The following is an 18273-nucleotide window of genomic DNA, read 5'->3' as shown; positions in this document are numbered from 1 at the left end:
CAGTGTAGGCTGGAGCACACCTCTCTCTCGGATCCGACTGCTTCGGCTCAGACTCCGATCCCTGCTTCGCAGCCGAGCAGACTACTTTCAGAGCCTGGGGAAAGCAGTTCTCCTTCGGCTTTTGAGGTAGTGGAGAGGGTTCTGTCGAGGTCTTCCAGATCCCCGGTCCGGGCCTCAGATCCTCCCCCCCCCCCTATGCATGTGGGTCTATCCTCCATCATCCATCCTATGGGACAGCCTGCTCAAACCCTCCAGTTAGTTCCCTTGGAGGAACAGGACCCCGTGGGCGAGCCCTCCTCGGACAGTCCCACCGAGGAGGTGCCTCGCAAACGGCAGTGTAAAAGGAGGCACCTGGACTCCCCTGAGTCCATCACCATGGACACGGATTTAGATGAAGGGGAAGGTTCCCCAAGATCACCCCCCGAAGATGTCTCCTTTGGAGACATCATGGAAATGTTGCGTATTAGAGGGGGGTGGTCTGCCCAAAAACCTTCCTCGGATGAATCGGTGTTCCTGGAGGCATTTGAGGTGGGCCCGTCTACCTCCTGGGTGTCCCCTCCGGCTGACCCCCTCTTGGACTTAATTACCACCAGGGCGTGGAAAGAACCCGACACCGTGGAGCCAATCCCCAAACATCCTGACAAAGTTCTAAGCCCCCCCGCAGATAGACAATCCTGGGCTAAGGGGTCTCCTGTTGATGCCATGCTGGTGACGGCCGCCACGAAGAAGGAACTCGCACAGGAGAGTTCCTCGGTCCATCCTCCGGATAAGGAATCTCGGGCGATGGACCACATTGGGAAGCGGATGTTTGCTTCAGCAACCTTCTCTATAAGGGCGCTGAACTATATGGCATACATTATCAGGCTACAGCGAGACCTAATTAAGGAATACGCTGCAGCCACCCCAGAGTCCATGACGGTCGCGGATAAGGGCACATTTGCAACTCGTATGGCCACTCTAAAGTCCATCTCTAACACGTCCATGTGGTTACTCTCTCATGCTACTGAGGGAGCCGCTAGGGCTAGAGGAGCCGGGGTCGTCCTGCGGCGTCACGCCTGGCTCCGCCTTTGCGATTTTGCGGATCCCTTCAAGGCGTCCTTCACGAATGCGCCCTTTGACGGTTCTTCGCTTTTTGGCGAGACCGTACGCGAGACGCTGGTCCAAAGCAAGAAGGATGGGAAGATGCTGTCTGCCGTCAGGGTCCGCTTCTCGAATCCCCAATTATCCTTTTCTAGGAATCAGAGGGGACAAAAGTTGTGGTTCCACAAGTCTCAGCAGTCCCACCCGGCTTCGGACCCCTCGTCCTCTAGAGGCAGAGGAGGACAAGGCGGACGCCGGCCCAGAGGCAGAGGGGGGGCCGCGTAACTTCGGGTCTAGGGAACCTTTCTCGGACAGGCCCGCACAACAGTCCTGAGGTCTTACCCGGCTGTCCCTCTCTGGAGGCAGTCGGGGGGCATTTATCGGAGCATCTGTCAAATTGGGAGTCCATCACGACAGATCGATGGGTGCTCCGAATCATATCCAGAGGTTACTCCATTCCGTTCATACACCTACCCCCCAAAGTCAGGCGCCTCCCCGATGTCCCACCCGATCAAAGGGAGGCTGCAGCCTTAGAAGTGTCAAAGCTGCTAGGAAAAAAGAGCCATCCAGCCCGTCCCCCCAGACCAGTCTGGATTGGGCTAAAGAAGACGGGGGACTTAAGACCGATTCTAGACCTCTCCTCTCTGAACCTCTTCTTCCCCAAGGAAAAGTTCTGGATGGTCACTCTTCAGGCTATTCTCCCCCTTCTTCGGGAGAACGACTGGATGTGCTCCATAGACCTCCAGGATGCATACTACCACATTCTGATGGACCGACGATCCAGGAGGTTTCTCCGCTTCCGGCTAGGAGACCGTCATTATCAATTCAGGGGTTCTCCCGTTTGGCCTCACCTCAGCCCCCAGGGTGTTCACCAAGGTCATGGCAGTGGTCGCAGCCCACCTGAGACTCCAGGGAATTCAAGTCTTTCCATACCTGGACGACTGGCTCCTCGTCACCCCCAGCAGGCATCAACTTGGCGTTGCAAGGGATTACACTCTAACTCTCACCCAGAAGTTGGGCATATCAGTGAACCTTCAAAAGTCCTCCCTTCAGCCAGTACAGGTCTTGGAGTTTATAGGGGCCAAGTTGAACATGCGCATTTGTCGAGCCCTACTAACTCCGGACAGACTGAACAGCCTATCGCATCAGGTCTTAGCCCTTCTTCGAAGCCCAGCTCCTGCGGCGGAGTTAGTCCTGAGGGCACTGGGGTCATGCACGCCTCCGGATGAGGATCTTACAGTGGACTCTTCAAGTTCAATGGTCGTTAGTGCTTCACCCGCTGAACACCCCGATTTCACTGAGCAGAGTTTGCAGGGACTCCCTCCTTTGGTGGCTTTGCTCACGGGAGCTGCAAGAAGGGAGACCTTTTGTAATTCCCCCACCCTAAGCCACGACCACGGATGCTTCTCGCCTTGGGTGGGGAGGGCATTGTTCGGGCAGAACCGTCCAAGGCACGTGGACCCCCATAGAGACTGCTTTGCATATCAATGTCGTAGAGATGAGGGCGGTGCTTTTGGCGTTGCAAGCTCTCCACGAACTTCTCCCTCTAGGGACTATTGCGATCCAGACAGACAACATGGCGGTAGTCTGGTACATAAAGAGGGGGGAACCAGGTCCTATCCCCTCTGCCGAGAAGCTATGAGAGTGTGGGAATGGGCGATATCCACCAACCGCTTTCTGATAGCAACGCACATTCCGGGTCGGTCCAACATATTGATGGACAAACTGAGTCGGGTGATTCTCACCCCGTACAAATGGTCTCTCAATCCTTCAGTTGCGAAGCAAATCTTCCGCGCATGGGGTTGGCCTCGCTGTGATCTTTTCGCCTGTCCGTCAAACACAAAGTGCAGCGAGTACTTCGCAATACTTCCCCCTTCAGGGGAAGCCCCAAGAGACGCTCTGGTACATGCTTGGCCACCCGGTCTTCTTTATGCTTACCCCCCCCTCCCGCTTATGGCGAAGTTCATTCAGATAGCACGTCGGTTGGGGAGCAGAGTGATCCTCATAGCCCCATTCTGGCCTTGTCAGATCTGGTTCCCTTACCTACGGTCTCACAGTGTTGTTCCTCCATGGATTCTGGATCCCATTCCAGATTTGATCTCGCATCCTGCGGGATGCCAAACCCCGAACCTGCTAAACCTCAAGCTGACTGCTTGGTTGATCCAGTTCCTCTGATGGCTAGGACTCCCGGTATCTCATCACCAGTGAAGGCCATTCTGGTGGCAGCCCATAAACCTGCTACCAGAAAAATTTACAATAGTAAATGGAAACGCTTTTCCATTTGGGCTGAACGCAAGGGCCTGGATCCATTTACAGTTCCTATTCCTACGATTCTGGATTTCTTGTCACTAATATTTCAGAAGGGAGCGAGCGCTTCCACAGTTAAGGTGCAGTTAGCAGCCATTTCCCACTTTCATGTGGGGGATGGACTGGGATCAGTAGCATCCTCAAAGATATGCAAAACCTTCCTGAGGGGCATTTTTCTTTTGAAACCACCGGTGCAATCTGTAGTTCCCCCGTGGGACTTAACTTTAGTATTACAAGCTTTGACAAGTCTACCCTTCGAGCCTGCCTCTTCGGTTCCATTGAAATTCTTGTCTTGGAAAACAGCCTTTTTAGTGGCGATTACATCAGCCAGGAGGGTCTCAGAACTTCAAGCCCTGTGCATGAAACCCCCCTACCTCATTTTTCACAAGGATAGTGTGTCTCTCAGGACTAACCTGTCTTTCCTACCGAAGGTGGCTTCAGAGTCAAATATTAACCAATCAATCAATTTACCAGTATTTTTTCCAAATTTTCAGAACAAAGGGGAATACACATTGCACAAACTGGACGTACACAGGCAATTACATTTCTACCTGCACAGGACTAAGGATTTTCGCAAGTCTGATCAGTTGTTTTTGTCCTTTGCCAAATCAATCTTCAATTCTTTTAGAATCTGTCACAAAATTTGTTTTGATTTTGATTTTTAAACATGTTATTATCTATTTAATGATATTTATGTAACATTTAATATAATATTTTTAATGATTAGATACAGGTTTTTGAGAATACCTATACATTTTTTATATTTGCATTTTTAAAAATACTAATATTTTTATTCCTATGTACACATTTTGTAATAGGAAGTTGAGATGGATAAGTAATGATCAGAGCAATGTAAGTTCTGTAAAATGAACATTTGAGCATAAAGTTTTTTTCTTTAAAGTTTTTGTATAATTTCCATGGAGGGTTTTATAATGAACTAGCTGGTCTAGCCAGGTTAGTATGGCACATCAAACATAATAATAATTTATGATTTAGTCATTATAAATCCTGTAATATTTTTAAATGGATTACAGCTTTAAAATTTGATTATGCATTCAAGTCACATGTTGGTGGAGAGCTGTATATAAACGGTTACATTTCAGTGTATAATTCATTTTGATAAAGCTTGGTATTGAGCCAAGCGAAAGCACTCGATTTAATTTTGTGGATGTGATTTTTAGTCCTTTCTGGCCAACGAAGGACCTGATACTGTTTTTAAGGTGGATGTGATTAAAAGTTATTTTTGCGACATCCTATGGACTGGTTCCTCTCACTGTGGATCTACTGCTTTAAGTGCTCCTGCTTCGATTTTGTTTGTTACTCCTTTGCCAAATCAGCTATGGGAAAGGCAATTTCTAAAGTAACTCTGGCAAATTGGATTTCCCAGTGCATAATCACTGGTATACGTTCTCAGGTAAACCAGTTCTTACGGGAATTCACGCTCACTCAGCCCGATCCATTGCTACATCAGCAGCTTTCTGGTCCAGGGTTTCTGTGGACGACATATGTTCAGCAGCTACTTGGTCCACTTCTCATACTTTCATCTCCCATTATAAATTGGATATGATTTCGAGGAGTAGGGCTTCCTTTGGCTCCGCCGTGCTTCGGAATATCCTTCCGTAAGGCCACCCAGGGTTACTTTCTATAGGTAGCTGGGGACTCTGTCCCACAGGTTGCAGAACAAATGAAGTAACTACTTCAGATAAAGAAGTTATGTACTCACCATAACGTTCCATCTGAGTAGGTACTTCATTTGTCTGCAACCAACCCCCCCCCCCCATACCCCCTAACCACTTCGAGATAACTGGCCATCTGCAAAATGTCTTTTTCATGAGATGAAGCAGGGCTTGATCCTCTGTCGCGGGTGTGAATTGTTTAGGACTGAGCAAACTCGATCTGAGGTAATACAGTAGGCAGCAGGGGATTATGGGTAGGGGGAGGAGCTAGGAGCTCGGATCTTTTAGCTTGTGAAGCTGCTAGCTCGGATCCGAGGTTGGATCCGATACCCACAGGTTGCAGACAAATGAAGTACCTACTCAGATGTAACGTTATGGTGAGTACATAACTTATTTTTATGATGTGTACATAACCTTTTGTTTGTTTCTCATTTGCTCTTACTTTTTTCCCCTCTGGTATTATAATCTTTATACTGCTTTTGCTTTATTTCAGAATGGCTTCAGTTCAGTGCCAGTTACACAAGCTGTGGAAGGTAAGCTCTTTAAATAAAGTGTGTTTTGGTTGCTGTTAGACAGCCAGGGGTGTAACAAAAAAAAAATCAATTTTGTACTCAATCTTATGGTTTATGTGTCTAGCTTTCTTCACATTTAAAAAATGTGCACCTTTTTGAATGCCCCCCCACCATACACACTAGAAATGAATGTGTCCTTTTTAACTGTTGGTCCTTTAACCATGTATAATTTTAATATAGGTGATCTTTTCTCTCTCTCTGCAGATTATACAGATACATATAGTCATAGGCATTGACATAGCCAGTTGCAACAATTTTGGCCTCTGTTAGGTTATAATGATTGTGCAACAGAAGTACCCACACCTGAGTTTGCCTTGGATGCATAGCTGCAGCCTTGACGCCAGTTTTGTGTGGTAATGCATTGAATGAGTAGGAAAAATGTAAGATTTTATTTGTTATTTGGAGTACAGTATGCTGAAAGTTAATGCACATGCAGATGTTGTAACAAGGGTCAGGGCAACAGCTGTGGTACTTGTAACTCCCTGTATAAGCCTTTGAAGCAAAATGTTTGCATTGGTGTGCTGCTGACAGTGGTCTTTTATCAAAATAGTCACATATTTGTTTTCCTTTGTTGTTAGCACAGGTATTGCAGGCTATTTTCAGTCTTTTAACTGCATTTTCTAATAAAGAGTAGAGATGTTGGAAGAGTTAACATGGGCAGCTTTTCTAGTGCTTTTGAGGCGAGTGAAATAACCTAGGGTAGATATTTCTTGTTCTTTCTCTAGCAGTTTTTTAAAATTTAAACACCATGATCAGTTGTACTATCCGTACACAAGGATTGAAGAGTGCACTCCCCCAGGATCTCCCGTCCTTGCTAGTCATGCATTTTGGAGTCTAATGTGCATCATTGCATTTTTTCATGATTGATGAGTAAAGGCATTTGCACAAGTACACTTGCAGTCATTGGATCATTAGTCATGGCCACACAGGAGCTGCTTTTTGTCTGTGTCTAGACCACTATGACAGCTGTCGTACATGCTTCAGGCTGGTGCCCTGGTGGTATTGGACAGAAGTATGATTCTTTAGTAAACCCGTAGACCTTAGAAATTAATGACAGGTAGCTGAAAGGACCACCCCAAGGGTTCGTCTTATGATCTCAGGCAGAAGTATGGAAAGCAAAAGTAAGCAACTTTGTTGGTAGACATGGTTCCACTCCTGCATCATTATGCATACAGTGATCTCTGGTCTTTTTAGATATGAGACTGTCATCCTGTAACGAAAAGTCATTCTCTATTCCCAGTGATGTGCTCATAATGGATTGGAGAGGGCCCCTGCAGTCCCCCAACATATGCTCTTGAAAGTGAAAATCATTAAGATTTGTTCCCCTACTGCACTTACAGTAGTTGATAGACTTTAATTGTTTTACCCTTTTACTTCTGATGTTTGCTCACTGGTGGACATTGAAGAAGGGTGCCCATTATAGATCAAAGGACTGTAACTTTAATCCAGAGAAGTGTGGAATTGCAACTGCAAGTTGGGGGGATGCATCCTAATCTACCTTGCAGTATCTCAAAGTATTCCTCCTAGTCTGAGGGAGAGTGGTCTTGGAGTTGGTGTATATTATGTAGTAGAGGTACAGGGGATGTAGAGGGCAAAGTCCCCCCTGCAGAAACTCTTAAAAGGTTTAACAGTAAGTTTTGGATACTACTACTGTTTGCTGGGATCACACACTGCATGTCTGAGTTTTAGAACTCTATTTATTGTGTTTTGCATTATCAGTGGGAAGATATTGGATAAGCTTTTATAACTTCCTGTTTGGAGCTTTTCCTCTCACCATTTCTGGACTTCATTACTTCAGCATGTGTTGGAAGATTGAGTGGTTACAAGGAGACACAGTAAAACATTTGTGGTCACTGCTCGTCTTGGACCTTATATCTTTGTGTCTTATTTTAGTCTGGCATTTGCTTGCCTGTTATTTTCTTTTTGGCTTGGCATTTATTCCAGGCTCCCGTGGAGCAAGGGTCTCTGTGCTTTGAGACAGATGAAGGTACTGAATTATCCTCCTCTCCTCTTCGTGTTGTAGCTTCTCTGTTAAGCAGGAAGGGATGTCCGTCTCATGAAGCCCTGATGAGAGTTGCTTTCTTTTCTCGTGTTCCCCTTTGAGATTTCATGCCTGTTAAAGAAAGGAGAAGAATTTTCTCTCTCCTGTGGGGTCTTTAGTAAAGGCTGTATTGTTTTCAGTATGGAGGCATCTAGACTCTGGCGATCAGCTTTTAAGGTCGCTGACAAAGTATGTTGATTGCCTTGTGAATGAGCTTCTGTTTGGACCATGCATCGTAATGCTGGTCAAGTGCTGAGCATGCATCAACAATTACAGCACTTTACCAGTTCCACACCCAGTTATAGTCCAAAGCATGGGCACCGGAACCGTAGAGCGCGGGGGGAGGGGAGCTCCCCCACTTTTGCAGATCATCCATACCTCTGTCCCTTTTGTTTTCCACGCCTCCAACTGTCGCGATGACATCAGCGCACGTATTTCCGGTTTTGCGAGCAGGAACAGATCTATTCAGAAGCTGCTGCCTGCAGAAACAGAAAGGATTTATTTTCAGAAGCCTGTAATGGAGCGGGTTAGCTGCTGCATCTGGACTGTAGGGCAGGAACGACAGGATTTAATTGCAGAGTGGAGCAGAGCTGGAACGGACAGAAGCTGAAAATCTCCTTTGATAATCACATTGCCAAAGTGGTTAGAAAATCCTTCCTTGTGGCCCACCTACTCACAAAAGGGTTTGCATTCAGATCAAGAGGTCATTGTGCCCCTCTACTCATCACTCATCAGACCCATCATAGAGTACAACGCCCCATTTGGGTTGTACCTTACAAGACACCTGCAACAGCTGGAAAGACCACAGAAGTACCTCACCAAGAGAATCACTGGTCTCAAACAGATGCCCTGTGAAGCTCGACTGAAGAAACTCCAGGTGTACTCTGTTGCATACCGCCTACTCCAGAGGTGATCTCTGCCTGACATACAAGGCCATGTCCAACCCAGAATTGATGGACATGCTCCACCTAAAGAAAACCTTGTCCCCTCGAGCCACATGCTCTAGGGATCTAAACCTCACCACAACAATAAATAGGACATGCTGGAGGGACAGATTCCTGTCCCAGAGACTTCCCTTGCTTTGGAACAAGATTCCAATCTACATTAGGCAGAGCTCCTCACTAACACTCTGCAAGAGAAACCTTGACGAGTGGATGGGAAGCAAAGTTTACCCCGGGGATCACTTCAGTGGCTCTGCTGGACAGAGGCACAGGGAACTAATCTAAGGGGGCAGCGAAAGCCAGCACATTCTAATTAGTTTTATAAATGCCTTCGTGCAGGTAGCCTAGTGCCTACCTATGAATGCTACCGGACGATGTAATCTGTTGTCTATCAGAGTGAGTACACTGCTGCTGGACTGTATATTGTTGCAGAGGTGTGTGTGTGTGTGTGTGTGTGTGTGTGTGTGTGTGTGTGTGTGTGTGTGTGTGTGTGTGTGTGTGTGTGTGTGTGTGTGAAACTGCCCACAGCAGGATACATCTGGTGGCTAGGGGTACTCAGGCCAAACCCTGTACCTTGGGTACAGGTAAAAAGAGCCTAAAGTCCCTAGCCACCATCACTTGTGAATTTATGCCTCATATTTTTGTTCTGTTCCTCTGGTTTGCAGGAGTGGTAAAACAAAACCTTTTTATTCTAGCAGTTTTCTGAGGTTATAAAATCAGTATTTGAAATGTGTCCCTATTTTGGGGCTGTATTCTCCCATTAGTGGCTTTGTTCTGTGTTTTTGTGCTAAGAGGTTGAGAGCTATGGTGAGACGTGAGAACTGAATTCACTAAATGATATGATAGCCATTTAAGTTTGTCTTCCTGTCTTTCATGAAACTGCTGGTTTAGCTTAGTGGTATGTGGCTCTGACTGCAGTACACAGGGTTCTGGGTTCAAGACTTGGCAGTGAAATGCATGGTGGTAACAACATATTATGCAAGCAACTTTCCAAAATTGTACATGCAGTGTTTAAAATGTGTCCCTGTTTTTTGGCCTTTTGCCACCCCCCATTGAAAATAAGTTCAAGAAGCTGTGCAACATGCCTATGGCTTACAGTCTGCTGTGATTCTGTATTTATATATTGTGTGTAGAAGTAGACTGTTATCATGGAAATGTTTTGAATAGGGCAGTTTTGTCATTACTGATGCATGCATTTTGCTTCATTGCCTATTGGAAAAATGTTCAAACAATAAATTTAAAATGCAGTTGTGTGTGGAAGTAGACCTTTATGATGGAAATGTTCTGAATAGGGCAGTTTTGTCATTATTGTTTAATGCATTTTTGTTTCATTGCCTACTGGAAAAATTGTTAAACAATAAATTTAAAATGCACTCTAACTTAAGTCTAACAAGTGGGCTGTATTATACAAGGAATATAATTTAATACAATCAGGAAGGTGAATCAAGGAATGCATACATGTATGTATGGCCTGAAAAATGTGTTTGAAAACAGCCCAGAGGAAAGTGTGAAAGGCTCAAAATCATGGGCAAATTTTAAGCTTTACTCTGTTACCAAACCAATGGATGAAGGTGAAACAGTTCACATCACATTACCTTGACCTGGCCAAGCCTTTTGACACAATCCCCTACGCAGGTGTAGTACAAAAGATGAATAATGTAGGAGCAAATACTTACATCACCAGCTCATTGCCAACTTGGCTCACAGGATGCAGGAGATCAAAACAGGGGAAGAGACCAGTCACCAGTGGAGTCCCCCAGGGTTCAGTGCTGAAACTTTTTCTGTTTGGCATATACACCTCAAAAGTAAAAGGAAGTACAAAAGAGCTTTGGCCAGCTAAGTTTGAGATGACTGCAAGCTAGGAGAAGTTATTGAATCCCCAAATGACTTAACCATCATGCAGGAAGGTTTGTCCCAAATAATAACTGGTGTCAAAATCATGACAATGCCCTCTGAGAACTGATCCAATTGTTTGACATTTGGGAACTTGTGTGTACAGTGACCTAACTTTTGACCAACATGTGCACAGAATCATAAGAAAGCCTTTCTATATTGCACAGTTTATAAACAACTTGATTGTGACTAGATCTAGATATGTTGTTGTCCTCCTTTACAAAGCTCTCATTATGTTAATCATTTTGTATAATGCCCACTTTGGCATGTATCTGTCCAGCCCCATGCAACAATTGGAATACCTTCAGAGATACCTTACTAAAAGGATACAAGTCCTAAACAATAGATCTTGTATGGACACCTCAAAGATTTATTACTATACTCAGTATCCTACAAGAGTGCTTAGAGGTGATATGTCTGGCATACAAAGCATCCTCCGACATAATACAGATGGACCTACTGAACATCAGCAAGTCAAATGGCATCAGAAATACTCAGTCCAGGTATTTAAACTGAATGTTGTGGAGAGATGGATATATATCACAGAGGCTACCACTGTTCCGGAACAGACTATCCATAAAAATAAAGCAAAGCTCATCCTTCCATATTCAAATGCAACTTGGATCTAAGGATGGGTAATGGAAAATGTACTCCAGGATTTCCCCTCATGGCACTAATGGATAGAGGCAGTTCCTAAATGCTGCATCCATTACATGGCCCCCTCAAATTATTTATGGTATGATCACAGTTGTTCTCACTAGGGCTAATATACAATTATCAGCCATGGGGATAGCGAAGTCCAATCAGATGATGTTAATTCAAGCACCAAAAGGGAATTTGCTAAGTTTAAAATGTCCTCCAAGTGAACCTATGTTGTAGTAGCAAATAGTTATAAAACAATTACCTTTTTTAGTTCACTAAGTGCCACTGTGTCACCCTCCGCCCCCCCCCCCCCAAGTCTTTAACAACTTCCGGCGCATATGGTCCAAAGTTATGTCTACATTTGCAAGTAGAATGCATTTTTTTAACCATCTTGAGGCTGTGGACTCAACTGTCTATATGTCTTAATTCTCTGTTACTGATAAAGCAACCCTTAGAAAATGTTCTGATCCAGCTAGACTCCCAGTTGGAAATTCTGTTAGAAAACCCCTATGTATTGCATTATTGGTCAGCTTGCATGTGATTTTGTGTAACAAGTGTTGCTTGTGCTTCATCCACGGCTGTAGACAGTCGCTCCTGTTTTCACAGGTTGGACTGCCTCAGGCTTTCTTCTTTCTACAAGGCAGTTCACAAAATCAGGGCCACTTTGGGTTAACTTTTAACTTGTCTCATTTAAGGTAGGTTTATGTTTTAATTTGTTTTTATTAAGTTTAGTGTGTTGACTGTTGAATCTGTTCCTTGTTGGAAATGTATTTAAGTTTAACTTATTGATTGATATACAGGTACTTGCAACTTGTATGTATGCAATTTTTAGTTTGGTACCTAGCAGGGTAGATGACTTCAGCAGAAAAATAGCTTTTAAAACATATAAAACAGGATTGATTTAGTTTTTTATTCGGCTACTTAAGTACATAGGTTCATAGGTTCATACTAGGCTATCTGCCCTAGGGCATTTATAAGCCTAGCCAGAGTGTGTTTGGCTTTCGCCACCCATTTTAAATTAATTTTGCTATGCCCTTTTTCGAGGTTAGTATACTGTGCCTCTGTCTAACAGTGGCACAGAAGTGATACCAGGGGTAAACCTACGATCTCCCATCCACTCATCAAGATTCCTCTTGAAGAGAGTCAATGAGGGACTCTGCCTAACCTGGACTGGGATTTTATTCCAGAGTGAAGGGAACCTCTGGGTTATGAATCTGTCCCTCCAGCATGTCCTATTTATTTCAGTGCTGAGGTTCAAGTCTCTCGAGCACGTAGCTCGATGGGATTTGGATTTTCTGAGGTGCAGCATGTCCATTAATTCCGGGTTGGACATGGCTTTATACGTCAGGCACAGATTGCCTCTGAGCAGGCGGTATGCCACTGAGTAGAGCTGGAGTTTCTTTAACCGGGCAGCATATGGCATCTGTTTGAGCCCTTTGATCCTCTTGGTGAGGTACTTTTGGGGTCTTTCCAGTTGCTGCAGGTGTCTGGTAAGGTACATCCCAAAAGGGGCATTGTACTCAATTATGGGCCTGATGAGGGATGAGTAAAGAGGCACGATGACCTCCCCTGATCTAGATGTGAATCCCTTCATGATTAGGTGGGCTATATAAAATGTTTTTCTAACCACTTTGGCCACGTGGTTGTCAAATGAGAGATTGCTATCAACTTGGGTCCCCAGGTCCCTAATTACTTCTTCTGTACTTAATGGATTACCACCTATGTGGTAATTTATGGGCACTTTGTTTTGCCAAAGGGGATGACTATACACTTTTTGGCATTTAGCTTGAGGCCATGGCTCTGGCACCAGTTGTCTGTTTCTATGAGGCCCTTTTGGAGGATGCTTGTGTCGGCTGGAGAGTCGATTATGGCGCCCAGTTTGCAGTCATCTGTGAACTTGGTCAGCCACAGGCCTACCGTGTTGGCCTGTACCTCCAAGAAATATATACCGAACAAGAGAGGTCCCAGGACTGAGCCTTGTGGGACGCCACTTGTAACTGGTTTGGAGTCTGACATGGCTCCAGCAATTCTAACCATGTGGGTTCTGTCCTTGAGCCAGTTTGCAACCCATCTAGTGACATAGGGGTTTATATTTAAGCTGGTGAGCTTATCTATAATGCCTGAGTGGGGTATTGTATCAAAGACTTTTGCGAGGTCCAGGTAGGCTGTGTGGACCACCTTCCCCTTGTCAATAGCCTTGGTGACTGTTTCAAAGAAATCGACCAGGTTTAAGAGGCAGGATCAGCCCTTAACAAAGCTGAACTGGGTAGGATCCAGTGTCTGTAGGTCCCCAATATCTTTATTTATGAGGTCCATGATGGTCCTTTCCATAGCTTTGCAGACCAAGCTAGTGAGGCTTATGGGGCGATACTTTCCAGGATCCGTTGAGGCACCACCTTAGTGGAGAGGGACCACTGTTGCTGTACGCCATCTTTGGGTACATATCCTGTAGTAAGGCTGAGATTGAACAGTAATTTTATGTTTGGGTTTAGCTCTTCTTGGAGTTCATGTAGGACGTAGCCCGGGACACCGTCTGGTCCCATTGATGCTGTGTGTTTTGCTTTGGAGAGGGCGGCTCTTACCTGAGCATCTGAGATGTCAGGGGGGCAGCACTCTGCTGGGATAGATATTCGCCTTTTTGGTTGGGGGGGGAGAGTTTGCGCTGAACCTGTCAGCTAGGATGTTGGCAATGTCTGTGGGTTCGGTGTATTTTTTGTCATTTTGGACTAATTCTGAGCATATCTGGGAATTCCCACCCAGGTTCCTAACATAACTAAAGAAAGCCTTGTGATTATCCTTAGTGTCCTGTGCAATTTTTCTCTCGAAGCTGGCCTTAGACGATTTTATGAGTGCCCGTAGTTTTTGCTAATACTGATCAGAGATGCCTTCCCTTTCTATGGTTTTGCTCTATCATGTAGTAGCTTCCTCCTTCTATTGTATAGTTTGTTTATGGCTGGGGTCCACCAGACAGGACGTCTGCCTTTGGAGGATTGAGTCTTGGTTTTATTTGGGATTGCATGATCCATGCATTCCTGTAGGTGTTCATAGAATGCGTTTATAAAGGATTCTGCGGTCTGGACCGTATTTTCCACAGGCCCGGGGGCTTTGAAGGATTCCACCTCGGTTTTGAGGAGTGTGAAATTTGCTTTAGAGAAGTTTTTCACTGTGGTTTTTTGGGCAGGGGCTGGGGTCGGGATGTGAATATCCAGTGAGATTAGTTTATGGTCTGATCTTACCAGTGAGGGATACACTTCTGGTCTGGAGCATAGAGTCCCCATGTTGGTGATGATCAGGTCCAGTATGTTTTCCCCTCTTGTGGGAGTGGTAACAAGTTGTTCCATAGCATTTGAGTTTATAAATTCTAGGAACCTTTGGGCTAGGGTGTTGGAGCTAGAGTAATGCTCCCAGTCTATGTTTGGGTAGTTGAAGTCGCCCAATATAATGGTGTTTGGAGAGACCTTCATATTTTCCAGTGTTCTCAGGAAGGCAGAGTGGGGTTCCTGGGTTTGGGAGGGTGGTCTGTAGCAGGCTATAAACTGGAAAGCAGTTTTACCCACTGTTAGTTGCACATGGATAGTCTCTGATGCTTCGTGTTGTGCCACCAACCTGGAGGTGTGGGTATCTTTGACGAATATTGATACTCCCCCTCCTTTTGTGGTTCGGTCCAAGTTTTGGGGCCGAAAAGCATGATATGAGGTATAACCTGGTAGTGCTGGGGTGCTCTCGGGAGCCTTGAACCAGGTTTCTGTTACTGCACAGATATCGATGTTCTCCATGCTAAGGAGAGTTTAGAGTGCGTGCATCTTGAGGTTTAGACTTCTGGCGTTGAGTAGCATTACTCTTAGTTTCTTATCCCTTGTGATACCTATGGAGGTGGGTTTGTCTTTTGAGCCTTGCCTAAAAAAGGCACTATGGGGTAGCAAGAGCCTTTGCCAATATCCAAAGCCCAGGGGTGACAGGTGCAAGCCGTCCCTAGCGAAGCATCGTGGCTTGTCGAGCATGTCATCCCAGGCTGACAGGCATTGGATCCCCTTTGAATTGACACCAATACTTAAGCCAATTGTTGAAATTGATCATCTTGTCTTCATATTGTGGCATCATTCTTGGTGAGGGTAAGATGCTACTCAAGGTCAGGGTCGTACCGGCCTGGGCTACATGCTCAGAGAGCTCCTCTATGTCTCTCTTCATGTAGTCCAGGGAGGTATGTCTCAGGTCATTCACACCAGCATGGACAATGACTGAGTCATATTTGTACTTGCCTTGGAGTAACCTGAGTGCTTGTGTTAATGTGGCGGATCCTAGCGCCCGACAGGCAGCTCACCGTGACCTTCTCCTTGTTCAGCCTGGTGAGCGGGACATCAGTGTGCCTGACGATAGAGTCACCTATTACAAGTGTATCAGGTGTGTTGTTTAGCCTTAAGGGCTGTGACTGTTCGGCACACTGGCTTTGTGAGCTGTGTGTTGCACGTGCTTTGTTTTGGGGTAGCGGTTGCTTGGGTGTCTGCTTTGGAGGTCTCTGCTGCTTAGACAGATTTTTATTTAGAGCCTCCGAGTATGTTTTTGTATGTTTATGTGTTTGGTTTGCTGTCGTGGTAGGTCTATGTGAGACTGGAATTGTAGTGAGTGTGGTTTCCTTCTCCTGGCTGGTTACGCCAGTACTGAGTTGAGAGAGCTTATCCTCCAGTTTGGCTATATGGTTGCATCTCTCACATGTGTTGGAATTTGTTGGGAGGAGGAGAGGGTTGTCTGTGTACATGAGGCAGTTGTAACATTGCCTCAAGAGTCCCAGATTCACCAGGTGGACCGGAGAGGAGATTGACAACTGACCTTTGAACATGCTAGAATAGTATTGGGAATTCCTTTACAATTGAAAAAAAGGGCCAATGGGGAACAAGGTACTGAAGGGGAGTTTGTGAGGGTGTAGTGCTTTTAATTTTTTAGTGCTGACTTATATAATTGCTTTAGTGAGCAAGTGCCAGGTAATTTAAATGCAGTGTGTTACAGGTAACTTAAATGCAAAAACGACAAACAGTAACTTTCTTTCAAGTGAAACAAGGAAATAAGTACAGTAAGCAATGCAGATATCACTAGGGATCCACAGAAGCACTGAAAAGCTGCGTTTTAGGTGGAATTAGCGTTTCAGGGAAATAACAAGCAAACTAACAACAAGCATACAAACAAAGCTAGATTCAGTAGGCCTGGATCTAGTCTATGCTACAGCAAACAAGGGGTACCAATTTCAGTAAGAAACAGTTCAAATATGCAGGCACTATAAGCCTTTAACCAGAAATTCCCAGCTCAGAAGGGCAGAGTCCAGCCTCTCCTCCCACAAGAGTGCAGACCACGAACCTTCTTAATGTAAAATAACTGGCCTGAAGCCCAAGTGCTTAAACCAGAACTAATACACTTTTAGAATAACAGACACTGAGCCCTCAATCAGCAGTTCCCAACTTAGAAGGATGTAAGCTACCTGTCCTGCCACCACAGTGCAGGCCACAAACCTTCCTAATGTAATACAACTGGTCTGAAGCCCAAGTGCTTAATCCAAAAGACTTAGAATGATAGCTACACTTTAATCAAGTTACTACCAAGCAGTAATAAATACAATTGAATACTTTAAAGAATGCCTGGATTAGTGCTCAAGTTATACAAACAAAGCTAGATTCAGCAGGCCTGGATCTAGTCTATGCTACAGCAAACAAGGTGTACCAATTTCAGTAAGAAGCAGTTCAAATATGCAGGCACTATAAGCCTTTAACCAGAAATTCTTAGCTCAGAAGGGCAGAGTCCAGCCTCTCCTCCCACAAGAGTGCAGACCACGAACCATCTTAATGTAAAATAACTGGCCTGAAGCCCAAATGCTTAAACCAGAATTAATACACTTTTAGAATAACAGACACTGAGCCCTCAATCAGCAGTTCCCAACTTAGAAGGATGTAAGCTACCTGTTCTGCCACTACAGTGCAGACCACAAACCTTCTTAATGTAAAACAACTGGTCTGAAGTCCAAGTGCTTAAACTAAAAGGCTTAGAATGAGTTACACCAAGCAGTAATAAATACAATTGAGTACTTTTAAGATGACGCAAAAGCAAAATAAAGTAGGAAGAAACACAAATACAGTAAAAGCAGATAATTTTTTTTTTTTTTTTTTTTTTTACGTTAAGAAATGGTAGATTTTTTCATTTAGCATATTGATTTCCATTTATTGTGCCTTGCAGAGTAGTTTTTTGTGTAGTGATGTATACCATGATGTATAACACATAGCAGATTTTTTTGAATTGATGTGATTTTGTTAGTATTATATTAATTTAACCTGATTTACAGTTAGTATATGACAGTGGGACAAGTTGTATTCATGCTGTTCATTATCTTGCATTTTTTTCTAAGTTTGTAAATTGAAAAGACAAACATTCAGTTTTCATTGTTCCAACTGGTGCAGCAGCCTATTGGCAACAATTTTTGTGTGGAAGGGCTCACCTGAGGGGACTTAACTGCCATAAATGAAGCTTCAAGGCTGACTGCTGCTCCTGCAGAACTTTAGAGCAGCTTCACACAGCTCTGGCTCCCTGCTTCACACTGACTGGTGATTTCTCATTCAGAGTAAAATCTTCAGTACTGTCTTGCTGCCTCAAGATGAAGCATCTTTAAGGTTCTGCAGGAGCAGCAGTCAGGCTTGAAGCTTCATTTGTGGCAGGTAAGTCCTGTCAGGGGAGCCCTTCCACACATAAATTGTTGCCCTGTTAAGGAAATAATAGTTAATTTTGTGACTGAATGTGGTATTTCCCCTTTAAGAAAGTCTGTATGTTTTCACAATATTGGAAGTTTCCTGTTGGGGAATGCTGTTTTTAAGGGAGGGCTTATTTTGTCATTTAGGAGATACTTTTGTGATAAAAGTGTATTGTTTATGTAAACATTTAGCTGATGTCTGAGAATTAAAAGGTCAGAAAATGTTTTGAATGGGCAGAAAACATTTTGAATGTTTTTAATGCTTGTGTGCACTTCTTGACTATTTACTGTTAAGAGAAAAAGTTTAAAAAACATACTGTTATTTGTCTTTTTCCTATTCTTGCAAAGTGAACATGTTATTTGTTGGGATATGCCTATCAAAGATGGGCCTCAT

At 44.5% G+C, this 18273-nt stretch overlaps 1 protein-coding gene across 1 annotated transcript in view; it reads left to right on the top strand.

Annotated features, from left to right (window-relative positions):
• Positions 1 to 18273, top strand: part of UBAP2L (ubiquitin associated protein 2 like) — a gene marked incomplete in the record, with an annotated part of 3970948 nt that overhangs the window by 2067580 nt on the left and 1885095 nt on the right. Inside the window, 1 exon segment of the mRNA XM_044080639.1 lies at positions 5557 to 5596. Coding sequence (XP_043936574.1) covers positions 5557 to 5596 — 40 coding nt within the window.

The sequence above is a fragment of the Protopterus annectens genome, chromosome 8.part0 (assembly GCF_019279795.1).
Source record: "Protopterus annectens isolate FY-2018-M chromosome 8.part0, PAN1.0, whole genome shotgun sequence".
In the NCBI taxonomy this organism is placed as follows: domain Eukaryota; kingdom Metazoa; phylum Chordata; order Ceratodontiformes; family Protopteridae; genus Protopterus; species Protopterus annectens.
The sequence above is the reverse complement of the archived record's forward strand: the minus strand, read 5'-3'. Positions and strand labels throughout refer to the sequence as shown.